Consider the following 18,220-nt stretch of genomic DNA (forward strand, 5'->3'; position numbering starts at 1 on the left):
AAAAAGACTTTTTAGAGTAGGCAATTGAAATATTCTGTTGATGGTGTAAACATGTTTGTTTACTTATCAACTGATCTTATATCCATATCTCTTGTTATCAGGGTTTTTCTCATAGTGAAATAGTATCGCTTACATGTGTGTGTTGCAATTTTTTTTTAAATAGATACATTTATTTAGTTGGATGCAGTAGGAACACATCAAACAATTGCAATATATTTATGGTTGGCTACCAATCAATATTAGCTTTTTTTCTTATGTTAACTATCAAATTTTGATGTGGCGATATACTGTATTCGCATGATGTCATATCACTACCTAATTTGGGTAAATCACACCTTTTTTGTCAAACTAGTTTGACAGCATTGACAGAGCAGTACTGAAACTACTGTATCTTAATTTGTTCTGTATCTTATGGAAGTTCCATGCTACAGTGTCACAACTGTATGATTGGAATAATTTAAAGGTTTGGTTATAATTTATGGTAAAACTGATGCTGTATTTAAAAATTTGCCTAGATACCCTGCTAAATAAGCACTTTTTTAAAGAAAATAACATGTAATATTATATTTATATTATTTTGCAATATTCATAATATAAATTTTAAGATATAGGATATTTTAAGATTTAAGATATAATAGGGAAATCATGTAGACAAAGTGTATAAACACCATGCTGGTACTTTTTTCTAGTCTAGACCAATACAATGACATTCTACCACTTTTTCAATGGGCTCTAGAGAGCAATTTCTTCCAAGAAATACTGTACATATTTTTAAATAATGAAATTTAAGAAGGGAATAGGGAACTATTTTTAAATTGCAAATCAGCTTAGACAAACACCACATAATGCATTCAAATCTTCTCAAGAAATTTATTTCTAAACAACTACATCAATGATAATTTAATTCTATTTCGTAAAGGGAAAAATCTGAAAATCTTTACTTTTTATTATAACTTGCACCTGCTAAAAACATGTCTAAGTACAAATTAAATTACAGTACATGATACAAGATGCACCAATACTACATGACAACTGTAAAATTTAATGTGATAGAAAAGAAAGATATTCTGTTATATGATATCGTTTGATAGTTTTCCAACAACGGAACTAAAATCAAAAGTGTTGGTTGAGTAGTGGAAAAATTACCTTAATATTTAAAATGTTTTTCACTATCATAAGCACTGTACATTATTGGAAAAGTAAGCACTTAAAAAGTTCAACATAAAGTCACACATTTTAACTACTGTTCAGATGGCACGAAAGTATATTTAGAGCATGAGTTAGCAATAGCATGTGTCTAAAGCTTGGTTTCCACTTGGACGCAACGACGTAGAAGCAATGACAGTTTGAATAATACATCGCTTGTGATTGGTAAAATCGCTTACGTTGCATTACGTCATTGTGTTTCGTCTCCAGTGGGAACCACGCATTATCAACTAAAGTCTGAAACATACCTATTGGGTGGATGTCCCTGATAGTTACAAATCAGAAAACATCCACGCAATAGAGATGTACCGTATATTTCGGTGTATAAGTCGCACCTGTGTATAAGACGCACCCCCTAACTGAGAGTAAAATATCGGTATTTTTTATATCGTCGGTGTATAAAACGCACCTTATATTTCATCAAAACAATGTTTTTTTAAATTGTAATCAATATTATTGTAATAATATATTTTAAATTTTATCGCCATAATGAACAAATCTTTTCATCATATTTAGTATAACATCATGCTAAAATGCCTTGAAAACTAGGCAGAAGCAGGTTGCCGTTACGTTAGTTAGTTACTGTAGCTAGGCCTAGCCTACTCAGGCCTAGCAAACGAGGTGACGATAGCCTATATGTACAATCTGTGTGGTGAGGCATTTATGTTCGGTGTATAAGACGCACTTTTAATTTAGAGGTCAAATTTGCGTATCAAAAGTGCGACTTATACACCGAAATATACGGTACATAGTGATTTTGTTGAAATGCTATAACATTATTTTAAATATGGGAAAGGGGAGGGGGGCATGGGAGATTTATTAAAATTAATTTTAATTACTGAAATTCGTTTGCACAATCGAATGTATTTGTACATATTTTTACTTTTTTTATATACAAAAAGAACACATAAATTACCATATTAATTAATTCAATGTATTTAATTCAACACTTTACTTTTACTAAATTGTTAAAAATGTATTGTCTTATTTATCTCATAATTGTAACAATTTAAATTGATCCTAATTGTAAGCATAATAATAGTCTATTGTAAATTGGGAAAGTTGTTATTTAATTCTACTTTTTGCATAAATTAACATTCAGCTTGTTTTAATCTCTCTTTCTAAAGCTCTGTCTACACTATTGATTGATTGAAATTTATTTTTATACTGGGTAACCTCTTCAGTCAAAGACTGGTCTCCCAGAGGGCCCAGTTGGCGATCAGTGGCTGTGATGTACTAATACACCGGGGTAACCCCCTACTCGTCTCGAAAGATGTACTAGGTTCTTTAAAGTGCACACGAGCAAGTTGTGTACACTGGACCTACGGTTTATAGTCCTTATCCGAGAAGACTTGTTCTACCACCAGAACCATGGAGTGAGTGAGCCTCAAACCCCTGCCGATGTTATGGCTACGTGATTACGGTTCCACTGTCTTAACCGCTCGGCCACTCACCCACAAATATGGTAGTGATATGACATCGTCGTATCCATATATGGGCATATCAAATTTTGTTGTCACATAATGTTCGATAGTGTAGACAGAGCTTAACTTTCCTTAACATATTCAGTCCATTTCTTAATATATATCATGGTAAATAATTTTTAATTCTGCATTTACTGAGCGCTGACTTGTCTCCGCCTTGCTTGTCGTTGACGGTCAAATCTTGCTTCCATCTCTTCTAGAACTTTGGGTGTGTATCGGACGACTAATTTCACATTTCCATGTGCGGATTTCAATAACTCTACAGCTTTTTCATGCTGTTCACCTTCCACAGACTGTTAAAAACAAGAATAATTGTTTATTGTCGATCAAATGTTGTCTATATTTTGTTTCTAAATATTAAAACTTTGAAATAGCTCTAAAGCTCTGAGTACCATATCACACAAGTGTGACGTGCCCAAATATGGTAGTGATATTTATATCATCATGTCGATCATATTTTTTTGTCACATCAAGTTTGATAGTGTAGACAGAGCTTTAGAAAATTCTGGTTTTCGGAGGGTTTCTGGTTTTTAATTTCATTTATTTAAATATTTTCATTGAAGTGGAGATGTACAGTTTTTAAATACTTAAACCTCATGTTTACAAGTAAAACCCATTCAATAAACTCATGAGTGTGTGTCAAAATAGGAAGAGCTAATTAATTAGGATGTGCTGTTGGTTTCCTTTAAAAGGCATAGTAAAAGGTTGACAAAAAAAAAGAAAACTGTAAAAACTTGGATTGCTGTCAAGCTCTGTCTACACTATCAAAATAGTTTGACAAAAAAAGTGATGTGCCCAAATATGGTAGTGATATGACATCACAATTTTTTGTTACGTAAAGTTTGATAGTGTAGATAAAGGTTTATATTTCACAGCCAGTAACTTGGAATAGAATGTTGTATGTTTCAAACTGGTTTATAATATTGTATCCTAGATTTATTTTATTTATTTCTTTATTCTGACATAAAATCATAGGATAAAAAAACAATAAAGTACCAAGACGGCAAACTTATTTCCATTGTGGTCCTAGATGGTAGAAGATCCACAACAATCAACTTACCACGCCATTAACGGATAGCAATTGGTCACCTCTTTTAAGACCACCGTGTCGATCTGCGACACCTCCAGGTATTATGCGTGAAATATAGATAGGAGAGTTCTGTTCTTTACCACCCATTACGTTAAAGCCTAAACCTTCATCAGTCTTTGGTAGTTCAACGACTCTGGGGTGGGCGTGGCCCTCACTTGCAGCGAAGGCAGCCACTGTTGCCTAAAGAGGAATGGGTAGAAACATAGTTAAAGTACCAATCTATATCAATTTAAGAATTTTTTTTCACCCTAGACAAGGTATGAGCAAGGCAATCTAACCTTGGACACTGAGCTCGCCTTGCCAAGATAGTACTTGCCAGCAGTACTGTACTACTATGTACACAAGTCCGCTGTGTGTGGCGTCTGTTAAGGGACATGGAACTGATTGTGCTGCAGCCACAGATAAACCCTTTGATCTCCGGAGCTCAGCATCCTGTTGTTAGATTGCCTTGTTATGAGTACCAAGAATTGATCAAATAATGGATGTTATGTAATATGTAATTAAAACAACATGCAGGAGGTTGTATGACGTTGCTTAGGATACCTTTGCGGTAGCATTGGCTCGGACCTCTGGATTGCCTTGGATGTCGACGGTCTCGTACACGTGTTCATACACTTCTCGTACAGCATTGAAGAAGTCACTTTCAAGGACCTTCTGTAGAGCAATTAGCTTTTGTGTTGGGACTTCACCGCCTAAAAAAATGATAAATATTATTACTGTTAGTTACAGTACTGTTGTTGATTTAAATACCTGCTTTGTACAGTAGTTGATTATTAATTATTTCTTCATTTATTTATATACTAGGCCTATAGATAGAATAATGCTTGTAAGATTTTTTTGATTTTTTAAATCAATATATTTTTACTTACTTCTCTGCAACCCTTTTAACAGTTCAATAGCTCTTGATACATCTAAAAAACAAAAATATGACTCTTACATTATTCTAGGCCAATGCCCTATGTAGAAGACGGGAAGAATACTATTTATTAGCCTAGCAAAACTTTTCTTTCAGTGGAGTGTCATTGCGTAGCAGAATTGGGACGAGGCCTGGACGTTATGTAAATTGAGATGAGAATATCTACTTTCATTTCTTAACTTTTTATTAAAAAAATACAACCCAGCTATAATTTATTAATTATACAACTTCATGAACGTGTATTTAGAAGGTTTTGTTTTAAGTAATCCTTATTATTTACCTCTTTCAAGTGTCAATTCTTGTGTAGTTGCCATTTTCATTATTGACCAATCCTAAAACAAATTGTCTAGCGCCCTCTAAATTAAGTTTTAAAAGGACGTACTTAGTACCAACAGTGCGATTTTTTGATTGACAGATGTTTATCAATTCATTCAACCGTTACGATTTCAGACGAACTTTCACCTGTCGGAGTGGAGGCCTAGATTTAGAGAAAGCATTAATAAAATGAACACTTTAAGAAATACTTTAGAATTTATGAGGAGTAGGTCTAAATGTTGTTTAAATCTTGCAAATCAAGCACGTAAACTAAGCACACGACACCCTGTTAGATTAAAGCTAGCCGCGGGTGGTGTCCGGCGAGTTAGTTCAGCCTCAAATGACCTCCTTTATCAGTCCACTTTTGATAGAGCGAAGGACAACCCCTCTGAATTCTGGGCTGAGCAAGCAGAACAAATTGTGTGGTTTAAGCGATGGAACAAAGTTTTAGATGCAAGTAATTTACCCTTCACAAAATGGTAAGGTGTTGCTTTCTAAATAAATTAAATAAACAAATTAAAAATTTTCTATCGGCACAGTTGACTGTACCTGAAAATTCTATCCGCATGTCTGTGCCGATAGTCAACATTTGTGTAGTGGCTATTGGCACAGTTAGCAGTGCATGAAAAATTAATTGTTTCCTATCGTCAAGGTGAATCATGCATCTTTTATAATATGATAATAACTATATTTAGCTTATACTGTATAGCTTCAATGCTATTTATTATTTATCCGATATTTGCAAATGTACAATTACTGTATTATCCATATCACAATAGCATCTATCATGTATTACTCTTCTTACAATTTTATAAATTGATAGGTTTGTTGGTGGCGAGTTAAACACTTGTTATAATGCAGTAGATCGTCATGTGGATGAAGGCAACGGCGAACGTGTTGCAATTATTCACGACAGTCCAGTCACAGATTCACAAAAAAAATTAACATACAACCAATTACAAGAAGAGGTAAAGTTTGTACTAGCTGAGCTGCTAACTGAATATTATACCCTTGGTACACCAGCAGTGACGAAACAGCTATCAGCGCTCACTTGCTAGAGCCTCCGAGCATAAGGGGCCTCAGAGCATAAGCAGCCCCAATGCAACTACCCAGCGTTGGAGGCCCGTATGAGTGCTAAACCAGGGCTTTTGCCCCCTGCGTTATGCTACTGTACATACATCTTATCTTTTATAACAATGCTGGCATATTATCAAACTTTTATCGTTCTATTACAGACTTCAAAACTAGCCCGTGTACTTATAGACAATGGCATTAAAAAAGGAGACAGGGTGTTAATATATATGCCAATGATACCAGAAGCTGTAGTAGCTATGCTGGCCACTGCTAGAGTTGGGGCTATTCATTCATTGGTCTTTGGCGGGTTTGCATCAAAGGAATTGGCCGTAAGGATTGACCATGCTAAGGTAACTTATAAGACTTTCTTTTTTTAAACTCCCCCACTTAATTTGAGGTTCATTTACATTATTCATCATCATCATCATTATCATCATCATTCATTCATTCATCTCTTTATTTCGGAATACCATGATCACAAAATGTATTCATAGCAAATAATAAACTTAATCTAAGAAATCATTGTACAGCTAAATACTGGTTATTTTTTATTGTAGCCAAAAATGGTACTATGTGCAAATGTTGGTTTAGAACCAGGTAGAATTGTTGATTATAAATCGATGCTGGACACTGCGATAGACTTGAGTGTGAACAAACCATATAAGTGCATAGTTTATAACAGACCAAATGTAAGTTTTATTGTAGTGGAAATACAGTCCTGTTAAATTAACATGCTTTGTTCTAGACAAACTTATTCTTCCTTGATAATACTATAGCAAATCAAGTACTGTACGCTGTAGTAGAATTGTGGCTTGTTGGTTATGATGCTTGGGTACCAATCCAAGGGTCCTGGGTTCAAGTTCTGTCAGGATTTTTTCTAATGACAATGACAATTTATAACTCCACTCCTAAAGACTTGTAATAAGACTTTGTTTATGTAGAGCATCTTGTGTATATGGTTTGTCTTGTGAACATGATTGCCACCTTTAAGAAGGATAGTGAATGAATTTGATTATTGTTATCCTTGGCAATTTGCCTAAATAAAAAAAAATAATAAAAAGCATGGTTTGGTCTTTTATGAGTGATTAAAGATACATAATAATAATAATGGTAGTCTTATATAGCGCCTAATACAATGTGTTAGTGCTTTAATTAATAAATTGAACTCTTTGTTTTGGTTAGCAAGACAGTGCAAAGCTAGTTTCCGAAAGGGATTTGATTTGGAATGATGTCGTTCCAGCAGCCAAAGGACATGACTGTGTACCAGTGTCAGCTAATGACCCGCTTTATTTACTGTACACGTCTGGTACTACCGGTATGCCTAAGGTATGTTGGTTGGATGAGGCCGGAGATCATATCCTTGTATCTTTATTTTACAAAAATAGTGTGCCCAAATTTTTGTATCAGCTGCTAGTGAGTTTTAGCTATCTATTTCGTGCAAGCTTACCTGTATAAACCGACAATAGCCCTTTCTCCTTGAGGAGCAAAATATACCTCGAAAAATATTAATTTTCATTGAACACCCCTCTTCACAAATGGTATAGTCCATGAAGTATGCCCTCAGATGCCCACAAATCACCAGCATCATTTCTTTTCTATGCTTGGTAATGAATACTGTATATTAAATATTATATATGAACATCACAGGCACAGAACAAAAAACCACCGGGTGATATACTGAAAATGTATTAATTAATTTGAAACGATAAGATGAGGAAATCTGTGAGAATGAGATTTACTGTATACAACAGCGTGATCTTACCCCTATGTGTACTACATTTATGTATTTCTCCTATTTCATGGTATTACTGTATAATTACCATTTTTACTTCCCTTTGATGAATGCCATTTGTCCAGTGTATCCATATATCAATATATTTATTATCAAATGCAATACAATACACATCAGTTAAAAAATAACATGATGATAATACACAGGTTTTATATTGATGTTTGCCCTCTGCGATGAAGCTATACTGTACATATAGCTTTAATATGCAGTATCTATTTGTTTTAGGCAGTTGTGAGACCGAGTGGAGGCCATGCTGTAGCCCTTAAATGGACAATGAAGAATATCTATGGATTAGACCCTGGTGAGGTAAATAAAATATCATGATGTTGTAATTGTTAATGTAAATATTAGATTATGAAGATAAAAACCTATGACTTAATTCCCATCTGAAGGATGAGGTAATGAAAGTAAAGCCCTTTTGAGAATTGCCTATGGTTCTTCCCGCATGGCAATTACGCCATCCACTCTCATATATACTTTGCTGTGATGATACCATACTCTACAGTATATATTCACCAACCAACAAATAAAATGTATTGTTTTAGCAATCAAACATTTGCTTTCAATATAATTTATTTTCAATCAGGTTTGGTGGGCTGGATCTGATTTAGGGTGGGTCGTAGGTCACTCATACATTTGCTACGCTCCTTTACTAAATGGCAACACTACAATTGTGTACGAGGGTAAACCAGTTGGGACACCAGATCCAGGTAGCTTCTTCCGAGTGCTTCATGATCACGACGTGGCAGCCATGTTTACTGCTCCAACAGCTCTTAGAGCCATTATTAAAGAAGACAGCAATGGTACTTATGCTGATAAATACAAATTTGAAAAGTAAGTGCACTGTTGTTTTCTTTCATATTCTAGTAAAGGGTCTTTCAAACCTGTTTCGGCACGCTAACAGTCCGGCGCTGGCAAATCATATTGAACGTCAATGTTTTGTTTTCATGACACTTCACGCTGCCTTTTGATTTATTATATATCCGTTTCATTTGTACTTTAGTTTTCGTTACCTGTTTGTTGCTGGTGAACATCTGGATCTTGATTGTTATAATTGGTGTCAGAAACATTTCAGATCTCCTGTATTGGACAACTGGTGGCAGACGGGTAAGAGATAATGGTGGTAGTGATATTGTAACCTTGTAGGCCTACTTTACCGACGTATATTTTAATTACAAATCTGTAAAGCTCTGTCTACACTAGGTTGACAAAAAAAGTGTGTTGTTGTAACCAAATGTGGTAGTGATATGCTTAAATATGGAAGTGATATGTAATCATCATGTCCATATATTGGCATATCAGATTCATAAAGTTTGATAGTGTAGACAGAGCTTTAAACTGCACAATTTTTATATTAATTGTGTATCACAGGTTAACTATTTGTAATCTTATCTTCTAGAAACAAGTTGGGCTATAACAGCACATCATGTAGGTCTGAGGAATGACCTTTCACCCCCTGCCGGCACCACTGGGAAACCTGTTCCTGGCTGGAATGGTAAGATGAAACTGTTTCAAACCTAAAATAGTAATCAATATTAGAAGTTCACCTAGAGAACTCTCCGCAATTCTTGTCTGCGATTAGGTTTTTCAAGAACGTTCCTTGTCCTATGACATGGAGAGATATTATGATGGAAACTCTTTAGCTCTGTCTACACTATCAAACTTTATGTGACAAAAAAATGTGATGTGCCCATATATGATATGATGATGTCATATCACTACCTTATTTGGGCATATCACTACCACATTTGAGCACATCACACTTTTTTAGTTTGATAGTGTAGTCTTTGCATTGTTAATCAGCGCTGGCCGCACTGTTGATGAAATTTTTTTTAATCTAAAGCTCTGTCTACACTATCAAACTTTATGTGACAAAAAAATGTGATGTGCCCATATATGAACATGATGATGTCATATCACTGCCATATTTGGGTATGGCACTACCATATTTGGGCACATCACACTTTTTTTGTCAAACCAGTTTGTTGGGTTTTGTCTTTCAGTAAAAGTATTGGGAAATAATGGTGAGGAGTTGGAACCAGATGAGCTTGGTACAATAGCAGTCAAGTAAGATTCTTTTTTCGTTATTATTTAAATATTTTACTCTGTTCTTTCTCCATGTCCATAAATGTTTTTGTTTTATAATTGCATGCTATGTTTATAACGGTTTCTACTTTTTTTTCAATTAATTTAGACTGCCTCTTCCACCAGGAGCATTTTCTACTCTATGGGAAGCAGATGATAGATTTAAAGAAGTATACTTTACTAAATTTCCTGTGAGTTAATACAGGATGTACCATATCCTTCAGGTGTAATCCCACCCCCTACTTTATGTCTGGCCCCCAGGTATAGTCCCAGTATTCACTTTTGGTCTGGATGTAGGCCTCTCTCTAGCCAGTTTAAATGACTATTTACAAGAAATGCTTACCAATCATTTTTTTCCGCGGTCCCACACCCCAAAGTCAGCCCAATTTCATGTTCTAAGGGGTGGGATTATACCAGAGGATCTATGGTATATTAATATGTAGTTTCAAACATTTTTACTTGGAATGTTTCCAATTTTTTTTTTAAACGAATCATTTTGTAGAACCATCAAGAATTAAGGGGTTATTTTAACTGGGTATACATTGCCCATGTAATTCCACAAAATTCAAGTACTGCATTAATATTCATTTTTTAATTTGTATAGGGATATTACAACACCATGGATGCAGGCAGCTACGACACTGATGGATATATCCACGTTAAGGCTCGTGCCGATGACGTCATTAACGTTGCCGGACACAGAATAGCGTCTTCTGCTATTGAGGAGGTAAAATAAATATTTTAATTTATTTATTCTATTTTTCCCATACATAGTTGTTGGATATCTCCTAGTATGGCCACTGCGTACATATTCTGGTATGGGTCTGTTGGAACTGTTGGATTGTATAGCCACAAGTTGTTTACAGACCAGACAAGTCAGAATGTTCAACGTTAGAAATTTGTTTTATTTACTATTAATTTCATCATCTTATGCAATTTGTATTAATATACTAATTTTTATTGAAAGGCAATTATGTTGCAAGGTGATATAGTAGAGTGTGCAGCTATTGGTTTAAAAGATGCGTTAAAAGGACATGTCCCAGTTGGACTGTGTATACTTAAAAAAGGTAAGTAGGATAATTTAATTATCTGTTAGTAGAGTCATATGGCTATACATCCACGTCTGTTCAAGTCTTGTGGAAGTGTGGGCCCAGGAAAACCAAGCCTTGTCAACAGGGGTTAACACACTTAATGATAACTCATATCATGAGGTTAAATTAAGATTGACAAAACTTAACCCATTCAACTTATGACATTCAAGTTAGTTTGCAAGTTAATATACAAATAATAAATACTAGTGACCAATCAAAATGTCAGAATACAAGTGTGTTATAAACAGTAAATATATTTATATATATAAATTTCTTAGATGTTGACAAGTCCAATGAACAAATAACTGCAGAAATCATCAAGGCCGTACGAAATGCAATCGGACCTGTAGCAGCATTTAAAAAGGCCGTCATCGTGAGCAAGTTACCAAAGACGAGGGCAGGGAAGATATCAAGGCAGACTGTAGCTGCTATGGCTAATGGCGAACCATTCATAGTAAGTTAATAGTCTTTCACACCTGTTCCTGGAAAAAGTCATGCGCCGGCAAATCCAATTGAACATCAATGTTTTGTTTTCATGTGGCTATGTGCATATCTGCGTGGGGCGTGGTAAAAACGAAATATTGCCTATTTCACCGGACTAGAACCGTGACGGAACAGGTGTGAAAGACCCTTTAGACTTGACTCTACGAGACATTTGTTTGATGTTTCAAAGTATTTTTACTATCTTTTATTGTTTTGATATTTTTTTCAATAGAGATTATTTGATTATTTATCAAAATTTATAAGTTACTACCTGCGACATACAATTAATATATTCTCACTGTGGATCTTAAAGTGAGTGAAACGCAACTTTCTTTCAGATCCCTGTCACAACAGAAGACGTAACTGCCTATGATGATGTTAAAACTGCCTTGGAAACAGAAGGACTGTTATAAAGCTAACTAAACTAAAAAAAACTAAACACTGTAGTCAGATCTATGTAACCATGCTAAACTGACAAGCATGTAGCCAGGATTTTTACATGAGGTCTTTTTTCCACAAAGAACACCTTTTTCCACAATCATAAGCTAGACTAATCTAAGCATACTTATCATCACTTTTGCTACTGGTATCTAGTTTTAAAAGAACACCTCATGAAACGGGTTCATTTAAATAAGTTCACCCCCTTCACCATCATCATCAGCAGAGAAGATGCATTTACAAAATATAGAACAACAAAAGCAAACAAGAAGTTAAGACAAAATTACTAGCTGTCGGGAAAGACAGATATGTTCAGTTTTCATTACCCACCCGAATTCCACAGCAGATAACAATATATTTTATTATAATACTTATACTTGAAACAACTTTGCCTCGTCTGTTTTTAACCTCTCGATACGGCGGCCTTGAAAGTAGCTATATGGCGTCTTCTACGATATTAATAGAAATATATGTATTGAGAAGCATCATCAAACTCAATTAAGATTTTCAATACTTAACATTATATTGCACTAATAATAGTTTCTAAATTTAAAGAGATTAAAGCCATGAAGCAGATTTACTTGGCCATCTACTTCAAATACATCTATATTAAATATTTCTTTATAGCATCAATATTGTTCTATTTTTAGTAGATATTGTTTCCTTACTGTCAATATAATTGACTATGATAATTATTTGGTTCTAATATAATTGATTCTAAATATAGAATGTGTGTAATTGCAAGCCATTTAATACATTATGATGAAATAATCTCATTTTAAAAATCAATTTATTTGCTAATAATAGTATACTTGATATCATATTCCTCTCAGTGTCACTAAGAAGTAGTTCTTCACAATGTTTCAACAAAATGATTACAATCTTTTTGTTCATATATTTTTCAACATCCTAGCTGTTCAATATCTGCTCATTTGTTTGTGTCATTCATTTCATTTGTGTATTTCCATCTTCTAGATACCACCTACTATAGAGGATCCTACAGCCTATGATGAAGTCAAGGCTGCTTTGGACAAAGTATGAATAACAATGGTTATCATCACCACCATACATACCATCAGAGATCATGCTACCATTTGGTACATTTCACTATTAGGTCTATATTGAAGTGAAGCCATGACCATCGGTTTGTTTACCATCACCATAGCAATCACCATCAGAAATCATGCTACCATTCGGTACATTTCACATAAGGTCTATATTGAAGTGAGGCTATGACCATCGGTTTGTTTACCATCACCATAGCAATCGCCATCAGAGATCATTGTACCATTCGGTATGTAACACCATTGAGTATTATTCACCGTTGTCTTTCACTGTATTATGAAAACTACTATAAAAAACAAATATTTTAATAGCAAATGTATGCCTTAAATAAAGTTGTGTTCGCATTTAGTCTAATAAACTTAAAGATATATTTTATAGATCTTTATTTTCCATGATGTTGGAGGACAATACATCTTTAATAAACGCCATTACTCTGGATCCGTTTATGTGCTTAGTATTTAATTTATAGTAGAGGAGAAGACAACTAAATGAATCTCTGTTGAAATTTGAACTTTATGAATAGACCATCGCCCCCCAAATAAATAAAAAATGACTATACATAATGATATCATATTTACAATATAAAAATCCATTCAAATGTCTGTAATATGGTAATGTTACTGATACAAAATCTAACAATTTTATACTACAACTAGTCTTCCAGTATAGGAGATATTCTTCAATTAAATGTGTATATTAATTTTGATTAGTATTTTTAGTAGGCCTATATTTTATACACTTTCCTTAATATATATTGTATATTTTATTAATTGTTGCTAAAAATAAACAAATTGATTATCTTCCTGATATTATATTGGTTGAAAAAATCAATTGTGATTGTAGTTTGTTGGAACTGTTGAAAAATAGCCAACTATTCACTTTCTAAGTCAATAATAGTACAGGGATTTTTTCCAAAAAATGACCAAATTTCGACCCTTTTATTTTTTGACAAAACTGGTTACAAACACTCTATAAGATGATGGTAACGCAATATATGTGCATATATGGCAATATTATTCCATAATAATTGAATTTTAAAAAGTTGATATTTTGGCCATTTTTAAAAAAATCCCCCGAAAAATTACTAAATTTCGACCCTTTTATTTTTCCACAAAACTGGTTACTATGACTCTATAAGTTGATTATAATGCAATATATGAGCATATATGGCAATATTATTGCAAAATAATTGAATTTTAAAAAGTCGATATTTTGGCCATTTAAAAAAAAAAATCAACCGAAAAATTGCCAATTTTCGACCCTTTTATTTTTTACATAAATGGTTACTACAGCATAATAAATATGCGTAGAGTAGAATAATGGGCTCTGCGCATGTCAATTATGCTATAGTAACCAGTTTTATCGAGGAAAAAAAAAAGGCCATTTTTTTTTTCTGAAAAAATTATGCTATATAACCAGCCCTTTTATTTGTTGACATAAATGGTTACTATAGCATAATAAACATGCGCAGAGTTGAATAATGGGCTCTGCGCATGTCAATTATGCTATAGTAACCAGCCCTTTTATTTTTTGACATAAATGGTTACTATAGCATAATAAACATGCGCAGAGTAGAATAATGTGCTCTGCGCATGTCAATTATGCTATAGTAACCAGTTTTATCGAAAAATAAAAAGGTCGAAATTTGGCCATTTTCTGAAAAATTCCTGAAGTACAGGGAAATTTTCGAAAAATGACCAATTTTCGACCCTTTTATTTTTTGACATAAATGGTTACTATAGCATAATAAACATGCGCAGAGTCGAATAATGGGTTCTGCGCATGTCAATTATGCTAAAGTAACCAGCCCTTTTTTTTGACATAAATGGTTACTATAGCATAATAAACATGCGCAGAGTTGAATAATGAGCTGTGCGCATGTCAATTATGCTATAGTAACCAGCCCTTTTATTTTTTGACATAAATGGTTACTTTAGCATAATAAACATGCGCAGAGTCGAATAATGGGCTCTGCGCATTTCAATTAGGCTATAATAACCAGTTTTATCGAAAAATAAAAAGTTCGAAATTTAGCCATTTTCTGAAAAAATCCCTGTACAGGGAAATTTTCGAAAAAATAGCCAATTTTCGACCCTTTTATTTGTTGACATAAATGGTTGCTATAGCATAATAAACATGCGCAGAGTAGAATAATGGGTTCTGCGCATGTCAATTATGCTATATAACCAGCCCTTTTATTTGTTGACATAAATGGTTGCTATAGCATAATAAACATGCGCAGAGTAGAATAATGGGCTCTGCGCATGTCAATTATGCTATAGTAACCAGTTTTATCAAAAAATAAAAAGGTCGAAATTTGGCCATTTTCTGAAAAATCCCTGAACTATAGTACAGGGAAATTTTCGAAAAATGACCAATTTTCGACCCTTTTATTTTTTGACTTAAATAGTTACTCTAGCATAATAAATATGCGCAGAGTCGAATAATGGGCTCTGCGCATGTCAATTATGCTATAGTAACCAGTTTTATCGAAAAATAAAAAGGTCGAAATTTGGCCATTTTCTGAAAAATCCCTGTACTATAGTACAGGGAAATTTTCGAAAAATAGCCAATTTTCGACCCTTTTATTTTTTGACATAAATGGTTGCTATAGCATAATAAACATGCGCAGAGTCGAATAATGGGTTCTGCGCATGTCAATTATGCTATATAACCAGCCCTTTTATTGTTGAAATTTGGCCATTTTCTGAAAAATCCCTGTACTATAGTACAGGGAAATTTTCGAAAAATAGCCAATTTTCGACCCTTTTATTTTTTGACATAAATGGTTACTATAGCATAATAAACATGCGCAGAGTCGAATAATGGGTTCTGCACATGTCAATTATGCTATATAACCAGCCCTTTTATTTGTTGACATAAATTGTTACTATAGCATAATAAACATGCGCAGAGTAGAATAATGGGCTCTGCGCATGTCAATTATGCTATAGTAACCAGTTTTATCGAAAAATAAAAAGGTCGAAATTTGGCCATTTTCTGAAAAATCCCTGAACTATAGTACAGGGAAATTTTCGAAAAATAGCAAATTTTCGACCCTTTTATTTTTTGACATAAATGGTTGCTATAGCATAATAAACATGCGCAGAGTAAAATAATGGGCTCTGCGCATGTCAATTATGCTAAAGTAACCAGCCCTTTTATTTTTTGACATAAATGGTTACTATAGCATAATAAACATGCGCAGAGTTGAATAATGAGCTCTGCGCATGTTAATTATGCAATAGTAACCAGTTTTATCGAAAAATAAAAAGGTCGAAATTTGGCCATTTTCTGAAAAATCCCTGTACTATAGTAGGCCTACAGGGAAATTTTCGAAAAATAGCCAATTTTCGAGCCTTTTATTTTTTGACATAAATGGTTGCTATAGCATAATAAACATGCGAAGAGTCGAATACTGGGTTCTGCGCATGTCAATTATGCTATAGTAACCAGCCCTTTTATTTTTTGACATAAATGGTTACTTTAGCATAATAAACATGCGCTGAGTCGAATAATGGGCTCTGCGCATTTCAATTATGCTATAGTAACCAGTTTTATCGAAAAATAAAAAGGTCGAAATTTGGCCATTTTCTGAAAAATTCCTGAACTATAGTACAGGGAAATTTTCGAAAGATGACCAATTTTCGACCGTTTTATTTGTTGACATAAATGGTTACTATAGCATAATAAACATGCGCAGAGTAGAATAATGGGCTCTGCGCATGTCAATTATGCTATAGTAACCAGCCCTTTTATTTTTTGACATAAATGGTTACTTTAGCATAATAAACATGCGCAGAGTCGAATAATGGGCTCTGCGCATTTCAATTATGCTATAGTAACCAGTTTTATCGAAAAATAAAAAGGTCGAAATTTGGCCATTTTCTGAAAAATCCCTGAACTATAGTACAGGGAAATTTTCGAAAGATGACCAATTTTCGACCGTTTTATTTGTTGACATAAATGGTTAATATAGCATAATAAACATGCGCAGAGTAGAATAATGGGCTCTGCGCATGTCAATTATGCTATAGTAACCAGCCCTTTTATTTTTTGACATAAATGGTTACTTTAGCATAATAAACATGCGCAGAGTCGAATAATGGGCTCTGCGCATGTCAATTATGCTATAGTAACCAGTTTTATCGAAAAATAAAAAGGTCGAAATTTGGCCATTTTCTGAAAAAATCCCTGTACAGGGAAATTTTCGAAAAATAGCAAATTTTCGACCCTTTTATTTTTTGACATAAATGGTTGCTATAGCATAATAAACATGCGCAGAGTCGAATACTGGGTTCTGCGCATGTCAGTTATGCTATAGTAACTAGCCCTTTTATTTTTTGACATAAATGGTTACTATAGCATAATAAACATGCGCAGAGTTGAATAATGAGCTCTGCGCATGTCATTTATGCTATAGTAACCAGTTTTATCGAAAAATAAAAAGTTCGAAATTTAGCCATTTTCTGAAAAAATCCCTGAACTATAGTACAGGGAAATTTTCGAAAAATGACCAATTTTCGACCCTTTTATTTTTTGACATAAATGGTTACTCTAGCATAATAAACATGCGCAGAGTCGAATAATGGGCTCTGCGCATGTCAATTATGCTATAATAACCAGTTTTATCTAAAAATAAAAAGGTCGAAATTTGGCCATTTTCTGAAAAATCCCTGTACTATAGTACAGGGAAATTTTCGAAAAATAGCCAATTTTCGACCCTTTTATTTTTTGAAATAAATGGTTGCTATAGCATAATAAAAATGCGCAGAGTCGAATAATGGGTTCTGCGCATGTCAATTATGCTATATAACCTGCCCTTTTATTGTTGAAATTTGGCCATTTTCTGAAAAATCCCTGTACTATAGTACAGGGAAATTTTCGAAAAATAGCCAATTTTCGACCCTTTTATTTTTTGACATAAATGGTTACTATAGCATAATAAACATGCGCAGAGTAGAATAAAGGGCTCTGCGCATGTCAATTATGCTATAGTAACCACTTTTATCGAAAAATAAAAAGTTCGAAATTTAGCCATTTTCTGATTATTTCATTTCTGGTTATATACAGGGTAATTTTCGAAAAATAGCCAATTTTCGACCCTTTTATTTTTTGACATAAATGGTTACTTTAGCATAATAAACATGCGCAGAGTCGAATAATGGGCTCTGCGCATGT

At 33.9% G+C, this 18,220-nt stretch overlaps 2 protein-coding genes across 3 annotated transcripts; one reads left to right on the top strand and one right to left on the bottom strand.

Moving 5' to 3' along the window:
* Positions 1-862: 862 nt before the first annotated feature.
* Positions 863-5,043, bottom strand: LOC140054020 (protein lin-7 homolog C-like). Its single transcript, XM_072098814.1, has 5 exons — positions 4,977-5,043; positions 4,650-4,691; positions 4,324-4,472; positions 3,751-3,960; positions 863-2,983 (listed from the first exon to the last, which is right to left on the bottom strand). Exons 1-5 carry the CDS (start codon positions 5,014-5,016, stop codon positions 2,822-2,824), a joined length of 603 nt encoding a protein of 200 aa, XP_071954915.1. The 5' UTR covers positions 5,017-5,043; the 3' UTR covers positions 863-2,821.
* A 98-nt stretch (positions 5,044-5,141) lies between these two features.
* LOC140054017 (acyl-CoA synthetase short-chain family member 3, mitochondrial-like) lies at positions 5,142-14,155 on the top strand. 2 transcript variants are annotated; one of them, XM_072098810.1, is made up of 15 exons: positions 5,142-5,490; positions 5,835-5,979; positions 6,247-6,435; positions 6,643-6,774; positions 7,268-7,411; positions 8,103-8,183; positions 8,464-8,711; positions 8,881-8,984; positions 9,277-9,372; positions 9,881-9,944; positions 10,072-10,153; positions 10,567-10,689; positions 10,930-11,029; positions 11,332-11,507; positions 12,950-14,155. In XM_072098810.1, exons 1-15 carry the CDS (start codon positions 5,201-5,203, stop codon positions 13,013-13,015), a joined length of 2,040 nt encoding a protein of 679 aa, XP_071954911.1. In that variant the 5' UTR covers positions 5,142-5,200; the 3' UTR covers positions 13,016-14,155. The 2 variants fall into 2 exon arrangements, with proteins under 2 accessions (XP_071954911.1, XP_071954910.1); XM_072098809.1 differs by lacking the exon at positions 12,950-14,155 and adding an exon at positions 11,875-12,641.
* The last annotated feature ends 4,065 nt before the right edge of the window (positions 14,156-18,220 follow it).

This window comes from Antedon mediterranea, chromosome 7 (genome assembly GCF_964355755.1).
Source record: "Antedon mediterranea chromosome 7, ecAntMedi1.1, whole genome shotgun sequence".
Lineage (NCBI taxonomy): Eukaryota > Metazoa > Echinodermata > Crinoidea > Comatulida > Antedonidae > Antedon > Antedon mediterranea.

Bases quoted from the DNA above. Each gene is read 5' to 3' on its own strand.
- LOC140054020 (XM_072098814.1), bottom strand. From the start codon at position 5,016: ATGAAAATGGCAACTACACAAGAATTGACACTTGAAAGAG. The intron at 4,692-4,976 runs GTAAATAATAAG...TTTGTTTTTTAG, and splicing joins AGAATTGACACTTGAAAGAG to ATGTATCAAGAGCTATTGAA. The intron at 4,473-4,649 runs GTAAGTAAAAAT...TCATTTTTTTAG, and splicing joins GTTAAAAGGGTTGCAGAGAA to GCGGTGAAGTCCCAACACAA.
- LOC140054017 (XM_072098809.1), top strand. From the start codon at position 5,201: ATGAACACTTTAAGAAATACTTTAGAATTTATGAGGAGTAGGTCTAAA. The intron at 8,184-8,463 runs GTAAATAAAATA...ATTTTCAATCAG, and splicing joins ATGGATTAGACCCTGGTGAG to GTTTGGTGGGCTGGATCTGA. The intron at 9,373-9,880 runs GTAAGATGAAAC...TTTGTCTTTCAG, and splicing joins ACCTGTTCCTGGCTGGAATG to TAAAAGTATTGGGAAATAAT.